Here is a 17,019-nt window from a genome sequence, read left to right as displayed (position 1 = left end):
TTGTGGAATGAATGGATGAGGGCGCACACACTGGAAAAATCACTTAACCCCTTTGAGCCCATTTCTTCATGGGGACAATAAGGACCAACCCCTAGAAATGGAAAAAGGACAAAATCTCAGCCCAGCATGCGGAGAATGTTGCTGAGGCTGGGGGCAGGAGGAGCTGGGCTAGGGGTCATCGACTCTGAAGAGGAGCTGTGCGGTCGGCAGGCAGTGGGTAGGTGCCACAGGATCCCCAGGCAGATGTTCTGCCCTCCTGTCATGGCCTGCACAATCAGAGGCTGGGGAGGGAGGAAGGGAGGGGGTTTCCTTGATTGGAGGGGGGAGTGGGAGGAGCAGCTGACACCAAAGTTGGGAGGTGGGATTAATTCTGAGAGGGGGGTCGGGGTGAGGTCTGGAGTGGTGGGTTTGAGATGGGGGCCGGCTCACCAAGGTGGAGGTGGGGAAGGGGGCGTGTCTGGCCCCCTACCCCGAAGACCTCAGTAGCTGGAGGAATGGGCGCTCCACGCTCCCAGCTCCGTTAGTTGGGAGTTGAGGCGCAGGAGCAGGGAGGGTGCCCAGGGTGCCAATTCGGCCCTCGAAGCGACGTGCGGCTCAGAGCCCAGGTGGGTATGGGGAAGGAAGCGGGGCGGAGTGGCCTGGGATCGCCCCCGGCTCAGGAGAGAGACCTCTTGGCACTACCCTGTCCCTCCATTCCGGCCACCAGAGCCGAGGTGCCGAGGAGAGGGGCGCCGCGATCCTCCTCCCCGGGCAGGGTGCTCCCTCGAGGGGGACCGGGGAACTGAGGGCGTCCCCTTCTCTCTCCGGGGCGGGGGTGGGGGGCGGAGCCCAGCGCGCCGCTCCCCAGCCCCCAGGGCTGGCGGGGACCCCCCCCCCAGGGGAGGGGCTCCTGGTGAGCGCTGCGGGGCGTCTCCCTCGCAGTCCCGCCCGCCCCTCCTGCCGCCCCTGCCGCGCGCGCCGCAGCAGCGCCGCCTTCCCTGCGCAGTCGGTGTCTCCGCGTCGCTGGGTGAGTGGGGGCAGCTCCAGCCGGGGCAGGGGGATGAGGGCAGGGGGTTCCCGGAGCCGGGGGCCCACGTCCAGGGCTTCCCAACACCGCCGCTCCCGGGCTTCCCGGGAATCCTTGCCCCGGGTGGCGGGGGCGCTGGGGACTGGGAAGCGCGCGGTGCTCTCCAGGGTCCTGACCGCCGAGTGGCCGGCCCCCAGGAACCGCGTTCGACCGCCCTGGAGCGCCCCCTCCAGGAGGGGCCACGCGCCGGGCGCTGTCCTAGTGCTGAGCGGATGGAGGCGGGGGCTGGGGGACAGAGCTGAGGGAGGTTTGGAGCGGGTCCCCGGGGCTGGCTTCTCAGGTCGAGCTGAGGGGATTCTTCCCATATGGGGGACTGGAGGTCTTTGCGGGCAGCTGAATCTTCTTTCAACCGGGAGGGGCAACTCCGAGGGTGGCAGGGCGGAGGGGGCACTGGAGGAGCGCTCCTGCTCCGCGCATCTCTCTGCCCCCACCCCGGTGACCCAGTTCCTTGGACCTTGAGGAGGGCAGTGCGGGACATGCCCCAGCCCTTCTCATTTCCTTAGCCCTTTCCCACTCACTTGTCCGGTGGGTCCTTAGCCTGGGCCATAAGAGGCTGGTCTAGAAAGGAGGGGCACCAACTTACAGAAACATGCATGTGACACACCGCCGAAGACACACACGGGTCCTCCAAATGGCCACACGGGCTCATTCCCTCACGCTGTGACGGGTGCATACCTGATCACATGCACATCTGAGGCACATGCAGGGACATAGATGGAAAGACACGGCAGGCAAATGCAATGCAAAAACCAGCGGTACACATCATGCATGAGCACATGCACTCACAACACACCCATTCACATGTGTGCAGAGCTTCATGCACATGTATGCACAAGGAAGCCCCTCCTTGCCCCAAGTGGGTGGGGGTCACCTGCACACACGCCTACATCCTTGTGCAGAACTGGCTGGCTGTTTCCTCTTCATTGCCTTCTACTCAGCCTCCACAATCTAACCTGCACTCAGGGGACCTTTCAGGACTAGATGAAGGGTAAGTGTTGGGGAGGCTTGGATGGGCTTGGTGGGGGGGGGGTCTCCTTGGAAAAGGGGCCCCGAGCAGGTCTGGGAAGGTTTGCAGCTTCCTCTCCTGGGACCTGGCAGCACCCCTGGGAAAACAGAAGGAAAACAAAGAAAAATGGCAAGGGTGCCTGAAGGTCCCACGTGCAGCTGGCCATGTGAGAGGTGTCGGCATGCGAGTTGGCGTGTGATGGCATGTGTGAGACATGTGGGGTCGTGGGCTGGTGTGTCTTGATGCACAGGGTATGGGAGTTGTGCGTGGTGCCATGTGTCGATTCGTGTGAGTTGTGGAGCAGAGGGAATGTCGTCATGTGTGGAGGCATGCTGACCCATGGGTGGGCGTGGGCTGGTACGTGAGTGGCATGGGATCCCGGGTGTGGATCTGGTGAGCTATGAAGCATACAGTTATCGGTATACATTCATTTGCACAGTTTTTGCATGAGTTTTGTGGCACCTGGGTATATGTAAGTCATTTTTATTTATTTAACACTTATGTAGCACTTATCTATGCAGCCATGGTTCTAAGTGCTTCACACATATTAACTCATTTAATCCCCAAAACAATCCTCTTAGGTAAGTACTGTTATTACCCCACTTTAAAGATAAGGCAGAGAGAGTTTAAGGAACTTGCCCAAGGTCACATAGCTGGTAAGAGGAGGAGCTGGGATTCAAACCTAGGTGATCTGACTCTGGAGCCCACAGTAACACCTCCCTCTGCTGCCTCCTGTTGGGCACACCTGTCAGAGGGAGAACAGGGCAGTGTCTGGGCTGCGGGTATATTCAGTGCTGAGCAGGCACATGTGAGGCAATGAGAAGGCAGTGGGTAGGACGGAGGAGGATCAGGTTTTTCTGCACCTCTGTGGGCAACTCTAGGAGTCAGCCTCATAATGCCATGGCTGTGTGACCTGAAGCAGCCACCTTACATCTGTAAGCCTGCCTTCTCATCTGTAAAATGGGGCAAATCCCCATACAACCTGTTGCGAAGGTGAATTGGTGTGCATTTGTGAAGGCTTAGTGGCTGGCACCTAGAAGGGCCTCAGTAAATGTGAACCACCCTTCCCTTCCTCCCTCTCCCAGGAAAGTGTATGGTCCAGGGAGATGGTGTGGAGCATGGTATAGGTACAGGATGCCTGGGTCTAGGCTGTGTGACCTTGGGCCAGTTCCTCTCTTTCACTGGGCCAAACAAGAGGCAGGGATGGCTGTTGGCAGGGAGGCCCATCTGGAGCAGTGTCCAGTAGCCAGGAGGGCCTGATCACTCCTCTCTGCCCTTGACCCCCTTGGGGACCCAGGTGGGACTTGGCTCGGCGGCCATGGGCAAGCAGAACAGCAAGCTGCGGCCCGAGATGTTGCAGGACCTGCGAGAGAACACGGAGTTCTCAGAGCTGGAGCTGCAGGAGTGGTACAAGGGCTTCCTCAAGGACTGCCCCACAGGAATCCTCAATGTGGATGAGTTCAAGAAGATCTACGCCAACTTCTTTCCCTATGGTGACGCCTCCAAGTTTGCCGAGCACGTCTTCCGCACCTTTGACACCAACAGCGATGGCACCATAGACTTTCGGGAGTTCATCATTGCGCTGAGCGTGACCTCGCGCGGCCGCCTGGAGCAGAAGCTCATGTGGGCCTTCAGCATGTATGACCTGGACGGCAACGGCTACATCAGCCGGGAGGAGATGCTGGAGATCGTGCAGGTGGGCCCCTGGGCCCCTCAGAATGCCAGGCACAGGGCCCGGCAGCTTGCACCCACCACCCCTTTTGATCCTCTCAGCAGACCTCGTAGGCATGTGGTGGCAGGGGATATTCTTGCAATCCCATTTTAAAAATTGTTTTTAGGAAATATTTCCCATTTAAAGAACAGTTGAGAAAACTCCCCTATACCCTCTACCCAGATTTGCCAATTAACATTTTCCCACAGTTGCTTCATCATTATCAGTGTGTGTGTGCGTGTGTGCACACTAGTGTGTAACATTTTCTTGCTGTTCTGAACATTGGCCCTTTACCCCTGGATACATTAGGATATATTTCCTAAAAATAAGGACATTCTCTTACATAACCCATAATATGATTACCAAAGCCAGGATATTTAACATAGAAACAATGCTATTATCTAATCTACCAACCATATTCCAATTTTGCCAACTGTCTCCATAATGTCCTTTATAGCATTTTTGGCCCTGACCTGGGGTCATGCATTGCATCTAGTTCTCATGTCTCTTTAGCCCCCTTTAATCTGGAATAGCTCCTCATCCTTTCTTTATCTTTTATGAATTGACATTTCTGTAGAGCACAGTCCAGCTATGTCTAGTTGATCCTCATTTACACCAGAGGAAACGGATGCTCAGAGAGATAAAGGCACTTGCTTGAGGCCACCCAGCCTGTGTGAGTGGGCCATCTGGCACCACTGTCTACATTCCATCTGGATACCCAGCCATCTTCTAACTAATTGATTGAGGGCCCACTATGAGCCTAGCATTGAGTGAGGTGCTCATGAGCTCAGTGCGTGCTTACAACAACCCCATGAGGCTCAGAGAGGTGAGGTGATATGCCCAAAATCACACAGCACATAAGTGGAGAAAAGCTCTGGCTGGCCACTACTTAGAGCTGTCTACTGAGAGGGCTCTGGACTCATAGCCAGGAGGTCTGGCTTCCAGTTCTGGAAGTGGCCTTCAATCTTAGGTTGCTCATCTGTACGCTGATACTGACTTCACAAGGAGATTTAAGGACCGGATATAAATGCCTTTTGTTAGTACAAGTTTAAGTGTGCTGCATGTTAGCTTTATTTCAGAAACCACCCATCCCCTCAGCCCAGCCTTGAAGATGGCCAGGGCTCTGGTTCTACTTTATCTGCCTTTTTCCTAAGCCTTTACATGTTTTTTCACCTGTAAAGTGGGGGTGTTAATCCTCTGCCTCACAAGGCTATTGCAGGGATAGAGTGAGATAAGGACTTGAGCGGAAGGCTTGGCATATAATTGGTACTTGGTAGACATTAGCAATTGTCTGTTATTATTTTCTCCTCTGCACATCCTCTGCTCTAGCCAGAAGGGCCTTTTCAGCATCTTTGAAATGTGCCCTGACTAATCCTGTCACGCAGCTTTGCACAAGCTCTTGCCCCCTTTCCTTCTGCATCTCTGAATCCTTTCCCTTCTGGTCCCTCAGCTCCACAGACTGCTGCCCCAGCCACTGCTGGACTCTTGACTTTGGCTTCTCCTCTTGCTAAGGTCTGGGCCTGCTCTCCAGGTGGAGATGTGATGCCCTCCCCATACCTATGGCTAGAGGGGGGAAAGCCCTAATGTTTGCCACGGACTCCTGTGAGCCAGGCATTTGACTCTTTAGTTGCTTGATGGTAGGGGGATCTGGGGGTCCTGATGGTAGGGCCAGGTGGCCAGAATGGTGGAGGATCACCCGGACAGGGACAGCAGCTGGGTACTGACTATCTGAAGGGATGTTGGCATTTTACCACTTAGTGTGTTGCACTGGTGTGTACTGGTAAACCCCAGTCCTGCTGGAGCCACCACGCCCAGGGCATCAGTCAAGCTAGACCCATTCCCTGGGCATCCTCAGGACCCCTTTCTGGTGGCCTCTGCTATCCAGGCCCTGGCTTCTTTTAGGGCGGCCCGGGGCCCCAGACAGCTGGTGCACACAGAGCTCTGCAAGCCCCAGTGCCTGATTAATGACAAGTTGGCTCCCATGAAACCATGAGTAAGCAGCAATTCCAGACAATTAGTTAGGAGGCCCACGAGAAGGCTATCACAGGGTTACTGGTCACTGGCCCAGTTCTTCTCAAGACCCAGCCCTCTGCCAGGTAGTGGACACACTGGAGAGGAAGAGACTGCGCCTCTTGGGGCTCCCACTCTGGTGGGGGAGACAGATGTGTAGGTCACACTGACAAGCTCAGTGACAGGGGTGTAAAGGTGTCAACTGGGAACCAGGGGACTGAGTGGCAGGGAAGACTTAAGGATGTGGAGGATGAATAATGACTATAATATGAGCTGCTGTTTACTGACCACCCACTCTAGCCAGCCACGGTTCCTCACACATAATCTCATTTAATCTGAGGAAACTGAGGCTCACAGATACATATATGTCCAAGGCTACACAGTTAGTGAGTAGTTCAACCAGGACACCACTCCAGGTCCATCTAACTTTAGAAACTTGAGACTACCAGACCCCTCTATTCATGTGCTGGTCAGACAGGTAGTGATATCCAGTCACAACTGTGGCTACCATTCATTGAGCAGTTACTACAGACCAGGTCTAATGCTAAAGGCCCTGCTGATTATCACCACCCCACACTGCCCAAGCATCCCTCCAGCAGCTAAGAGGGAACAGGTACAAATCGAGTCTCTGCCATCAATTTCCTTCTGAGCCTCAGTTTCTTACCTGGAAAATGGGGATCATGATACCTGTTTTTCAGGGCTTGCGTGAGGTTTAGAAATAGTGCATGTGAAGTACCTGGCACAGAGCGGGCCCCTGATAAGTGGTAGTTAGTATTGTTATTCCAGGCAAAGACTGTAAATGCTGGAGAATCTGAAGGGCCAGGAGTGTTTGGCTGTTGGCAGAATCACCCAGCCAGGGGAGACCTGATGGAGGAGGGTCAGCAGTGGACAGATTGTAAAGCATCTTAAATCCCAAGGGCCGAATGGTTTGAACTTGGTACAGAGGGCAGTGGGAAGTGCCAATGGCTTTTAAATAGGGAAGTCCCTGCCTGGTCCCAGGTTCTGGGGATATGGGCATTAGCTAGACGTCCATGTTTGCAGGAACAACCCTGCAAAGACATAATTACTTTTGGAGAGATGTCTGCAAAGGAAAAGTCCGCCAGGTTCTGGGCCCGTATGCACCCTGACCCAGCCTGGGTTGGAGAAGACCTCGCTAAGAAAACAGCTTGTAAACTGAGCCCCAAGGAGAAGTGGGAAGCAGCAGCAGGAGCTGGGTGCAAGGCGGGCCTAAGAGGAGGCCTGTGTGTGACGGGAGTGAGGGGGTGGTGTGCAGGCTGGGGACGTAACAGTGGAGATCTGTGTTCGGAAAGGGCTTTCAGATGCAGCATGGGGGACAGACCCGAGGGACAGAGGCTGGAAGAGACCAGTGTGGAGGCTGAAGCTGGATCTGAGGCAGCAGAAGTTTATGGGATGGGAGAAGGGAGGCTTCTTGGAGGAAGTGTCGGTCGGGTAAAGCTGGAAGATTGAGGAGACAGGTTCGGTCCTTGAGCTCCAAGGCACTGCGACCCAGGCTACAGGCCAAGCCCTACGTGCTCTGTACATTTAGCGCAAGAACTCTCTTTCACGTCGTCTCGGGAGCTACTGCACGTGGCGGCTGCCGCCCTCTGCCCAGCCCAGCCTAGCCAAGCCTGGCGGTCCCTGCCCGCTGCAGATGCTCATTTGCATTCATTTGCATACTGTTCCCCGCCCCTCTGGGCCCAGCTGCCTCTGGCCCTCCAGCCCGCGCCGCGCCCCCCTGCCGGCAGCAGACGGCCCCGCAGCGCAGTGCCGCCCCCTTGGCCCGGCGCCCCCTTTCGACCACCGAGCGCGGGCCGCCCTGGGCCCAGGTGCCAGCCCGGTACTTACCCCCGACCCGCGTCCCGGGCACGCGCTCCTGAGCCCGCCGCTCCAGGCCCTCCACTGTCGGGCCCCGGTGTCCTCCAACATCTCTCCTGACCCCCTGCGCCCCCAAATTCCCGGCGCCCGCCCGGGAAACCTGCGGCGCCTTTGCTCCTTTCCCACCCAGCCCTCCAAGGGAGCGCGGCAGGGCCCGCCCGATAGCCCCCTCTTCTGGGAGGCCTTCCCGGACACGCCTTCCCGAAGCCCTCGGCTCCCCACGCCTCCGTGATTCCCCACTCCACCTTGCCCAGGCGGGGGCAGCAAACGTCAGAGAGCCCGGGGGCGCCTCTGAATCTTTCGGGTGGGGGCTCGGGCAGGCTCCTCTCACTCCCCGCCTCCCCTCCCGCCCCCAGGCCATTTACAAGATGGTTTCGTCCGTGATGAAGATGCCGGAGGACGAGTCGACCCCGGAAAAGAGGACTGAGAAAATCTTCCGCCAAATGGACACAAACAACGACGGTGAGGGGCAGGGGCGGGACGGGGTGGACGGGGCGGGCGCCTTTCCCTCCCTCCCTCCCTGCCTCCCTTTCCCGCTCCGCCTCCCCTCGCTAGGCTGCCGCCTCCTCCCCCATCACCGCTCCCCTCGCCCTGCAGGCAAGCTGTCCTTGGAGGAGTTCATCCGCGGGGCCAAAAGCGACCCGTCCATCGTGCGTCTGCTGCAGTGCGACCCCAGCAGCGCCTCCCAGTTCTGAGAGGAGCCAGGTTCCCCTTCCTCCCTCCCTTCACCGGCCCCCTCCCGGCTCTTAGCTTCCACTCCCTTGTGTGTATTCTGGCTGGGGGCCAGATTGGGGAAGCCCTTCTCCCCGGGTCTGCCCTGTAGGGGGCTTCCGGAAAAGGGAACCCTGCGGTACCCCCAGGCCAAAGCAAGTAAGCGGTTAGCACCCCCCAATCCCAGAGGCAACAATAGAGACACAGGCTGGGTTGGTCTGCCCCTCAGTCAGGCCCCCTTACCCACCCACCAGCCCCGAGGCCAGACCCCTCCCCCAAAGGGGCAGTCCCCGTCTTGCAGGTCTCAGCTTGCGGGGTGGGGGGAGTCATGCCCAGGGGAGGAGACTTTTTATCTGGAGGGGAGAGAAGGATTCTAGGGGTGTGGAGTTGGAGAAAGAGGCTTCCTTGAGCCACCCTTCCCACCCCAGCCCTTGCTGGTCCCTAGGCCAAGCCACCAAGTGAAACCTTCCAGGATACTAGCCCGCGAGCTGTGGGTCCCAGAAAGCCCGCCTGCCTTTTAGCACTTGGATACACACAGACCCACGGAGCTCTCTGTGTTTGGCCTCTCACACACACACAGGCCCATAGACAGATGGGCAGATGCACCCAGAGCCCCATGCACAGTGTCCTGCGTGGGAAAGAGACACGGTCCCCCCGGCTGAGCCCATGTCCTCCCCTCTGTCCCCCCAACCGCCCCCCCTGCATGCAGCCAAATGGAGCATCTCTGTTCTTTTTAATAATTTCAGAATAAAGTCTCATTTCAGTGCAGTGGGCTGGGTGGTGGGGGAGAGGGTTGAAAGTCCCACTTGGGTCCCCAAGGGTCCATTGAGCCCTCTCAGGCCAGCTCCAGGAATCCTGGCCTGGTCACAGAGCAGAGTTGCTTGCAGGGTCCTAGTGGCCATGGGGCCTGGGCAGGACATCATCTCTCAGAGGGTCAGAGGCTCAGAGCTGGTGCAGCTCAGCAGGTCACGGCCCTCCACCAGCTCTGGGTTCTCCCGCATCTGCAGAGACACAGGAGGCTGCCAGACCCACTGGTTCTCAGCCTGGGTCTCCTCCTCCAGGACATCCGGGAAATGGAAGGAGGTGAGGGCTGGAAGGCTCTCTCGGGGCAAAGGGGCATCACTACCCACTCCACTGCAAGAGCCAGGCCTGACCTTTGCAATGCCCTCAGTGCGAGCCCAGACACCCCTGCCCCTCCCTCAAGACTCATCCTGGGCCCTAGGAGAGCCAGGTGTCAGCTGTGTGACTCTGCTGGGAGATCTCACCTCTCCCAGCCTCCAGGCCTCTCCCTTTGCTCCTGGGGAGAAAACTTCTGCCCCATTTCTCAAGGTGGGGGCCCATACATAGGGGTGGGGCAGAGCAGCTTGGGCACCCTGGCAGGGGCTCCCAGGAAATTCGGGGAGTCAGGGCTGTGGAGGGAACTTACCATGTGGTGGCTGCTTTTCCCCCACCAGGGCCTCAGCTCCAGCAGCTGGTGGGTGAGCTGAGCACAGCGTACAGCAAACACGTTCTCCGCCACGCAGAGCACTAGGGCGATGCCCCAGAGGCACAGGCTGGAGCTCTGCGGGGCATGGGGCAGAGATGGCTGGCTGGAGTTGGGGGTGGAGGGTGGATTCCAAGAGCCCTTCCCACCCGTGCGAGGGCCTGGTGCCCCTACTCCAGGCCTAGGTACTCACATAAATGCGTGTGGGGTCAAAGGGACAGTCAGGTGCGAGGGCCAGTAGTTCAGAGCTCCCAAAAGTGCAGGCAGCCAGCAGTGCCTTGCCCTGGGTGGCAAAGGTCACGGCGATGGAGGCCAAGAGGCCGAGGGCACAGGTCAGAGAGAGGAGAGCACAGGCCACGCTCGAGCTAAACACTGTCCAGCGCTGGACGGGGGAGGCCACTGGTCAATGGGCGTCGTGCTTGGCCCCCATGGGCAGCTCTGGCCTCCCTGAGGGTCAGCCTTACCCTCTCCAAGGAGGCCAGGCCCTTGGCGGGTGGCTGCTGCCCCTACCCTTCCCTCACAGCCCCATCCCAGCAGGCACCACGTACCAGGGGGGTGCTAGGGAGGTAGCGTGACAACACGATGGCTGCGATGCCTGAAGTGATGACCTGTAGGGAAGGCTCAAGTCAGCCCTGACTCCTTGGCTGGAGGAACAGGGGCAGGGGGATCAGGGCCACTCTGGGATAATGATCTCACCGGCGCCAACCATTGCCCTCCAGACTCCCCCACCCCTCACCTGCTGCTTAGCCTGGGCCTCACATCTCCATCTGCCTCCTCATAGTCCAGCCTGACATGATGTTTCTAAAACAGTCACTCCCTGTCTACAACCTTCCATGAGTCCCCACTCCTAAGGCTGTGTCTCAAGCAGGTTCATGTATCCTGGGGCCACCGGGGCATGCCAGGGTATGCATGGGACACCCCTTTCTGGAATGAAAAAGAATGTGGAAGAAACTAACCCAGTTAGCAAGGAACTAAAATCAAAATTGTTACACTGAAACAAACCAAGACATGTTATGGAGTAGAATTTTAAATCTGGGAGTATTTTCAATGATCCAGGCTCTCAGTGACCAGACCCCAGCCCCAACCCTGTTGGCTTCTCAGCCCTACCTGGGCTACCTTCCTCCGTCACTGCTCTGGATGTGGATGCCCATACACAGCCTGCTCAGGACACTGCCCATGCACCCTCTCACCTTCCTGCTCCTCTGCCTGTGTGGATCCTGCAAGCCCTGCTCAGGTTTGCACACGTTTCCCTAACCAGCCTCGATCCCAAGGGGTGGGGCTACCCCACAGTTCAGCCCAACAGCTGCCCTCTGGATCTTTGGGGTCCACCCAGCCAGCCTTCCTCCTGATGTTCCTCACTGGACCAGGCTTGGGCCGGACCCATCTGAGGCAGGTGGTATGACGGGGTCCTGGGTTCCAGGCCCAGCATGTCTTTAGTTCACATGAGAGCCACAACAGAGTGCCTCATCTCTGTGGGCTTAGCCCCACTCTGCAGGATGAGTTGACAGAAAGGACACTGGTTTTGGTGTCAGACACAAATAGTTTCCAATCTGGTTTGGCTTCTGTGTATCAGCAGGAGGTTGGGTGAATCCCTGAGTCTTGGTTTCCTCTTTTGTGAAACAGGGATAATAATGGCCCCCAGTGGCTGGGAGCAGCGAGGATTAACCGAGTAAGTGAGGGGAAGGCTGAAGTGGTCCAGTTCAAAGTCCATCCTGGTGGACCTCCTCGCCCTGAGCTCACTGCCTTCCCTGCCTTCCTCGCAACAGTATTAGTCAGAGGAACTCCAAGGACCCTGCACACATCCGCCCATCCCAGCCCTGTCCCACCAACAGAGCCTCTCTTTCTTGCTGGGACCTATGACCCCCATTCTCCCAAGCCTTGAGGCCAGCAGGCTGTCTGAGCTTTATTTTGCAAGGGAGGAACAGGCCTAGAGAGAGAAATAAGTCCCTCAGCCAGGAGAAGGCAGGGAAGGAACTCAGACACTGATGTGCGGGAGGATCTTCCCCCGAGGCTGTGGCCACTTGTGCTGACCGGCAAGAAAGAGCTTTAGAAACTTGAGACTACCAGACCCCTCCATTCATGTGCTAGTCAAACAGGTACTGATATCTGGTCACAACCGTGGCTACCATTCATTGAGCAGTTGCTACAGACCGGGCCTAATGCTAAGCTCCTGCCAAATAGGTTTTCTCAGAATCTCCAGAACAGATCTTAGTCATTTCCACCTCCAACCTTCCCGTCTCCCGTTCTCTGTACTCGGAATGCCATCTCAGCTTCCTTTCCTGCCTATGCTAGCCTCAGCATGCCAATATGTAGGTTCTGGTCATGGCAGCCTGTCTGTGAACTCCTGCTCATCCATCAATACCCAGGTCAGAGGCCTGCACTCTGTGAAACCCTCCAGCACCCTCCCAAGCTCACCTCCTGCTCCTTTCTTCTGTCCAGTGGTGCTGTGGCTATCCCTCGATGTAATAATCATCCTAGCTCACAGTAGTGGGTGCTAACAACATGCCATGCCAGACACTGTGCTAAGCACTTTGTGTGGATGATCTCATCAGTACCCATTAGGACCCTCAGAGGTAAACACTGTTACCATCTCCATTTGATAGATGAAGAAGTTGAGTGACTTGGGCAGTTGGTAAGTGGCAGACAAAGGGTTAGTCCTTGAGGCTGTCTGCTTACCACCACAGGCTCTGGGTGGGGACCTGTTGAAGACCCTTCAAGCCCCCTCCAGCCTCCTCCCACCAACCACCCTCCCAGCCTGGCCATACCACGATGGCGGAAGTGACAGAGAGGATGTTGACCACGCAGTACTGCAGAGCCACCGCATCTTGAGGGGTGCCCACATAGCGCAGCACTGTGCCATGGAACAGGGCAGCTGTGATGAAGCTCACATGGCCCAGCACCACCAGCACCAGGCCTGTCTTCATCAGCACCTTCCGGAAGTCGCCCACACTCAGGCCTCCTGTGGGGGACAGCTATGTCAGGGCTGTGCGTGGGGCTTATCCTGCTGGGCAGAAGGGGAAGCCGAGGCCCTGGCCCTAGTGATGGACATTGGGTTCTAAATGTATTTCTGGATGACTTGGAGCCAGTAACTTGTCTTCTTTGAGCCTTGGTCTCCTCATGCATAAAAGGGGTTCGGGATGCCTTTGTGAGAATCCTTGGGACTCTAAGGCTGGACAAGCACACAGGTGGCTCTTAGCAGTAGCACTTGTTAGTGTTCAAGGTCATGAGTGGGGGGCGCTAGCTCAGGTCTCTAGCTCTAGACTTCGAGATCCTTCCACTAAGCTCCCCATTCACTGATTCGTGTGTTCACTACACATGTTCACAGAGTGTCTGCTCTGTGCCAGGCCCTGGGGTACCACAGTGAGCTCCACAGTCACTCTCCAGGCCACAAGGAGCCAGAGTTCATTGGGCAGGAATTGGGCCCTGCTTGGTACTCAGATTCATGGATAGGGCCTGGTACACGGCAGATGCTGACGCTGCTGCTGAACTGAACTGCCCAGAGCCAGGTGACTTGGGGAGGTAACTCAAGGCTCTGAATCTCCATGTTCCCATCTGTAAAATGGGAAGAAGAACCTTGCCTCTCAGTGGGTCCATGAGGAAGTGGATGGGAAAGTGTGGTGTACCCTGAGGGTACTGGGAAAAGCAAGCTCTCAGTGCAGGGGGAACCTGGCAGGATGGAGTGAGTGGGGGAAGCTGGGATCAAAAGAACACTGGGACTCATTCAGATGCTCTCAGTGCCCAAGTGGCTGCCCAGCCCTACCTGCACATGCCGGCTCCCGACCTGCTGTCTGAAATTTGCCCATAAGTCCTAGCTCTGCCTTCAAGGAGACACACCACACCCCCTGCCCCTGCCAGCCCCTCACTAGAGCCGGCTCTGAGACTTGAAGACTGTGGTCAGGCCCTAGAACTAAACATCCCCTTCTTTAGCTGCTTCCGATGGGATGTGACTCTGAGTCCCTTCCTAGACCTCCCTCTCCTCATCTGTGGTAGAGCGGTTTGGTCATATTTAATATATGGTAGCTCTGCAGCTGAAAAAAAAAAAAAAAAAGAAAAAAAGAGGCTGGGCACAGTGGTCATGCCTCTAATCCCAGCACTTTGGGAGGGCAAGGTGGGAGAATCACTTAAAGCCAGGAGTTCAAGACCAGCCTGATGAACATAGCAAGATCCCATCTCTACCAAAAAGATAAAAATAAAAAATTAGGCAGGCATGGTGGTGCATGCCTCTAGTCCCAGTTATTCAGGAGGCTGAGGCAGAAGGATCTTCTGAGCCCAGGAGGTGGAGGCCACAGTGAGCTATAATCGTGCCATTGCACTCCAGCCTGGGCTACAGAGCCAGAGACCCCGTCTAAAAAAAATGAAATCTCTACACTGGACGCTCTGGGACATCTGTCCCAAGCTGTGCCAAGAGACAGTCCCCAGGGAGCAGGAAGGGATGGGGCCATTCAGTCATAGACTTGCTGTGTGACCATGCACCAGCCCCTCCCCTCTGGGCCCGAAGTTCCACATCTATAAAATGGGGAGGCATTTGTCCAGCCAGTGTCTGAGACCCCTGGAGACTGCAGGACCCTCTGGAGCTGAACCAGGTCTAGCAGAAGCAGAGGGCAGACGATGGGCTGGACAGGCACCATGAGACTGGAATAGCATTGTGAAGATGGACTGCCAGCCAAGCAGGAAGGGGCATGGCAGCTTCAGCGCAGGAGCCTGACCCACCTCACCCCCTCCACCCACCTACCTGGGAGCTCGGTGTCTACCTTCCAGCTCAGGGCTGGACTCAATAACAACAGCATCGCAGGACCAAGACTTTGGTCAAAGAGGAGGCACGGTGCCAGCATGGGGCTGTGCCTGGAGCACTGGACTGAGCCTGGAGCAGTCCTTGACTTTTTAAATTAAATTGATTGAGACAGGGTCTCACTCTGTAGCCCAGGCTGGAGTGCACTGGCCTGATCGTGGCTCACTGAAACCTCTGCCTCCTGGGCTCAGGTGACCCTTCCACCTCAGCCTCCTGAGTAGCCGGGCTAAAATTGTTTTTTCTTTATTTAAATTTTTTGTAGAGACGGATTTCACTATGTTGGCCAGGCTAGTCTCTCCTGGACTCAAGCGATCCGCCCGCCTCGGCCTCCCAAAGTGCTGCCTCCCAGATGAAGCCCAGCTGGCTTCATTTCTGTCTTACCACTGTGGGAGCGCATAGCAGCGCAGCCGGCAAGGTGCTAAGCGCTTTACTCTTAGAAGCTGCCCTCATCCTCATAGTAGTCCTAGGAGGTGGGAACTACTGTCCCCCTCTTACAGACAAAGAAACTGAGGCTCACAAGGTCTCTCGGCTAGACAGCGGGGATGCCCCAGGACTCTGCTACCCACAAGCAGCATCACCGTGCCCAGGCAGTGGAAGGAGGGGGCACATTAGTCCCGCTCCCCCGCTGCTGATCCTTTTTGCCCACGGCTTTCCTTCCTGGCCTCGGGAGAGTGGAGAGTATGTAAGTGGGAGCTCCTTGTAAGGCTGGGGAAGCTGAGGCCTGGCCCCGGGGTCCCTTCTGGGTAAGATGGGGATGCTCTCTCCAGCGTCTCCTCTGCCGCCCACCCGGGGGTCCCCGAGGGCAGTCGTGCGCCTCCGCAGGAAAGGCAAGAGAGGGCGAGGGTAAGAGACGCTACAGCCACATCGAGAAGACACCCGCAGCGCTCCTCCCCTCCATTTCACTGCTGGGGAAACTGAGGCCCAGAGAGGAAAGTGACCCGACCCCGGCCTCGTAGTAAGTTAGAGGCAGAGCAGGTGGCCTGGCCCCCTGGGGGCTCGGGCTCCGGGCTCAGTGCTCCGCTCCTGTGGGAGGGTTGGGGTGGTTCGGGGCCTCCCGCGCGCCCCCCGTCGCTCACCGAGGCGCAGACACATGTCGGCTCCGCGCTGGTCCCGCCCCCGGCTTCAGCGCGGCTCCCGAGGCTGCGGGCCGCCGGGGGACCCTGCTCCCATCCCGCTGGCCCGTCGCCCGCGCGCCCCTCACCGCCGCGCTCGCCCACTTCCCGCCCGGAGCCCGGGGCTGGGCGGCGCCGGGCCGGCCTCCCTTCCCGTCACCCCCCGGGCCGCCCGGCCCCGCAGCGCCACCGCGGCTCGTGCGCCTCCTGGCCGGTCGGACCGGCTGAGCAGCCCGTGGCCCGCCCGCTGAGTCAGGCGCCGCCCCGCCCGGCCCGGCCCGCCCGGCGCCGAGCCGCCCTCCCTCAGCCCACCGGCGGCGGCGGGCCCGCTCTAGAAAGGGAAACTGAGGCTCTGAGGAGCCGCCCCGCGCGGGCCGGCGGGCAAGTTGGGGGTTGCCGGCGTAGCTGTGGTTACCGTGACTTGGGTGTGGCGCTTGGGCGGAAAGCCCCCGGGCCCAAGGCTGGGACGGAGAGGGGCAGCAGGGGCAGTGAAAGAGCTGCTGGGGATTGGGGTCTGCCCCTGCCTGCTGTGTGACCTCAGGCAAATCGCCTCCCCTCTCTGCGCTTACCTTTAGCGCCCGCGAGTCTTGTCTTCCACGCTGAAAAAGGCGCTTTAAGTCTCCTTAGTCGGGAGGGCCTCAGTTCCGTCCTTGGAAAATCAGGGATAATTCCTGTCCCCTAAGGTCGTGGTGAGACAAAATAGGATACAAAAATTAGGTAAGAAAGCGCTTTCGGCCGGGCGGGGCGGCTCATGCCTGTAATCTCAGCACTTTGGAAGGCCTAGGCAGGCAGATCACCTGAGGTCAGGAGTTCGAGACCTGCCTGGCCATCATGGTGAACCCCCTCCGCCCCCCCGGCCCCGTCTCTACTAAAAATACAAAAATTAGCCGGATGTGGTGGGGCAAGCCTGTAATCCCAGCTACTCTGGAGGCTGAGGCAGGAGAATCGCTTGAACCCGGGAGGCAGAGGTTACAGTGAGCTGAGATCTCGCCACTCCATCTCAAAACAACAAAACAACAACAACACGCTTTGGAAACTCTCCAGACTGTCTTTATGGACAAAGTGTAGACCTAGCAAGAGCACGTAGTAGGAGCTTTATTAGTACTGCTCTGGGTTGCTGAGCCCTTTAATGTGTCAGGATGGACCCCAGTGAGGTCCCTTGTTAGTCTCAGCATCCCTTTGGCAGAGGTACCATTCCTGCACCTTTGGGCTCAGAGACCACAGACCACTCACCCAAGACCACCAGCTGGAAGTGG

General features: G+C 57.6%; 2 protein-coding genes across 4 annotated transcripts; one reads left to right on the top strand and one right to left on the bottom strand.

Moving 5' to 3' along the window:
* Positions 1-520: 520 nt before the first annotated feature.
* HPCA (hippocalcin) lies at positions 521-9,147 on the top strand. Of its 2 annotated transcripts, XM_019014848.3 has the most exons (5): positions 521-605; positions 922-1,006; positions 3,370-3,768; positions 8,025-8,130; positions 8,266-9,147. In XM_019014848.3, the coding sequence occupies exons 3-5, from the start codon at positions 3,391-3,393 to the stop codon at positions 8,361-8,363; spliced, it is 582 nt and encodes a 193-aa protein (XP_018870393.1). In that variant the 5' UTR covers positions 521-605; positions 922-1,006; positions 3,370-3,390; the 3' UTR covers positions 8,364-9,147. The 2 variants fall into 2 exon arrangements, with proteins under 2 accessions (XP_018870393.1, XP_018870384.1); XM_019014839.4 differs by lacking the exons at positions 521-605; positions 922-1,006 and adding an exon at positions 1,966-2,054.
* Positions 9,096-15,952, bottom strand: TMEM54 (transmembrane protein 54). Of its 2 annotated transcripts, none has more exons than XM_019014827.4 (6): positions 15,728-15,952; positions 12,628-12,821; positions 10,411-10,470; positions 10,056-10,244; positions 9,806-9,940; positions 9,096-9,434 (listed from the first exon to the last, which is right to left on the bottom strand). In XM_019014827.4, exons 1-6 carry the CDS (start codon positions 15,741-15,743, stop codon positions 9,306-9,308), a joined length of 723 nt encoding a protein of 240 aa, XP_018870372.1. In that variant the 5' UTR covers positions 15,744-15,952; the 3' UTR covers positions 9,096-9,305. The 2 variants fall into 2 exon arrangements, with proteins under 2 accessions (XP_018870372.1, XP_004025444.1); XM_004025395.5 differs by having other exon boundaries at positions 9,096-9,380; positions 15,728-15,943.
* Between the last annotated feature and the right edge of the window lie 1,067 nt (positions 15,953-17,019).

The sequence above is a fragment of the Gorilla gorilla genome, chromosome 1 (assembly GCF_029281585.2).
Source record: "Gorilla gorilla gorilla isolate KB3781 chromosome 1, NHGRI_mGorGor1-v2.1_pri, whole genome shotgun sequence".
NCBI classification, from domain to species: domain Eukaryota; kingdom Metazoa; phylum Chordata; class Mammalia; order Primates; family Hominidae; genus Gorilla; species Gorilla gorilla.
This window is presented reverse-complemented; position numbering and strand designations above follow the sequence as displayed.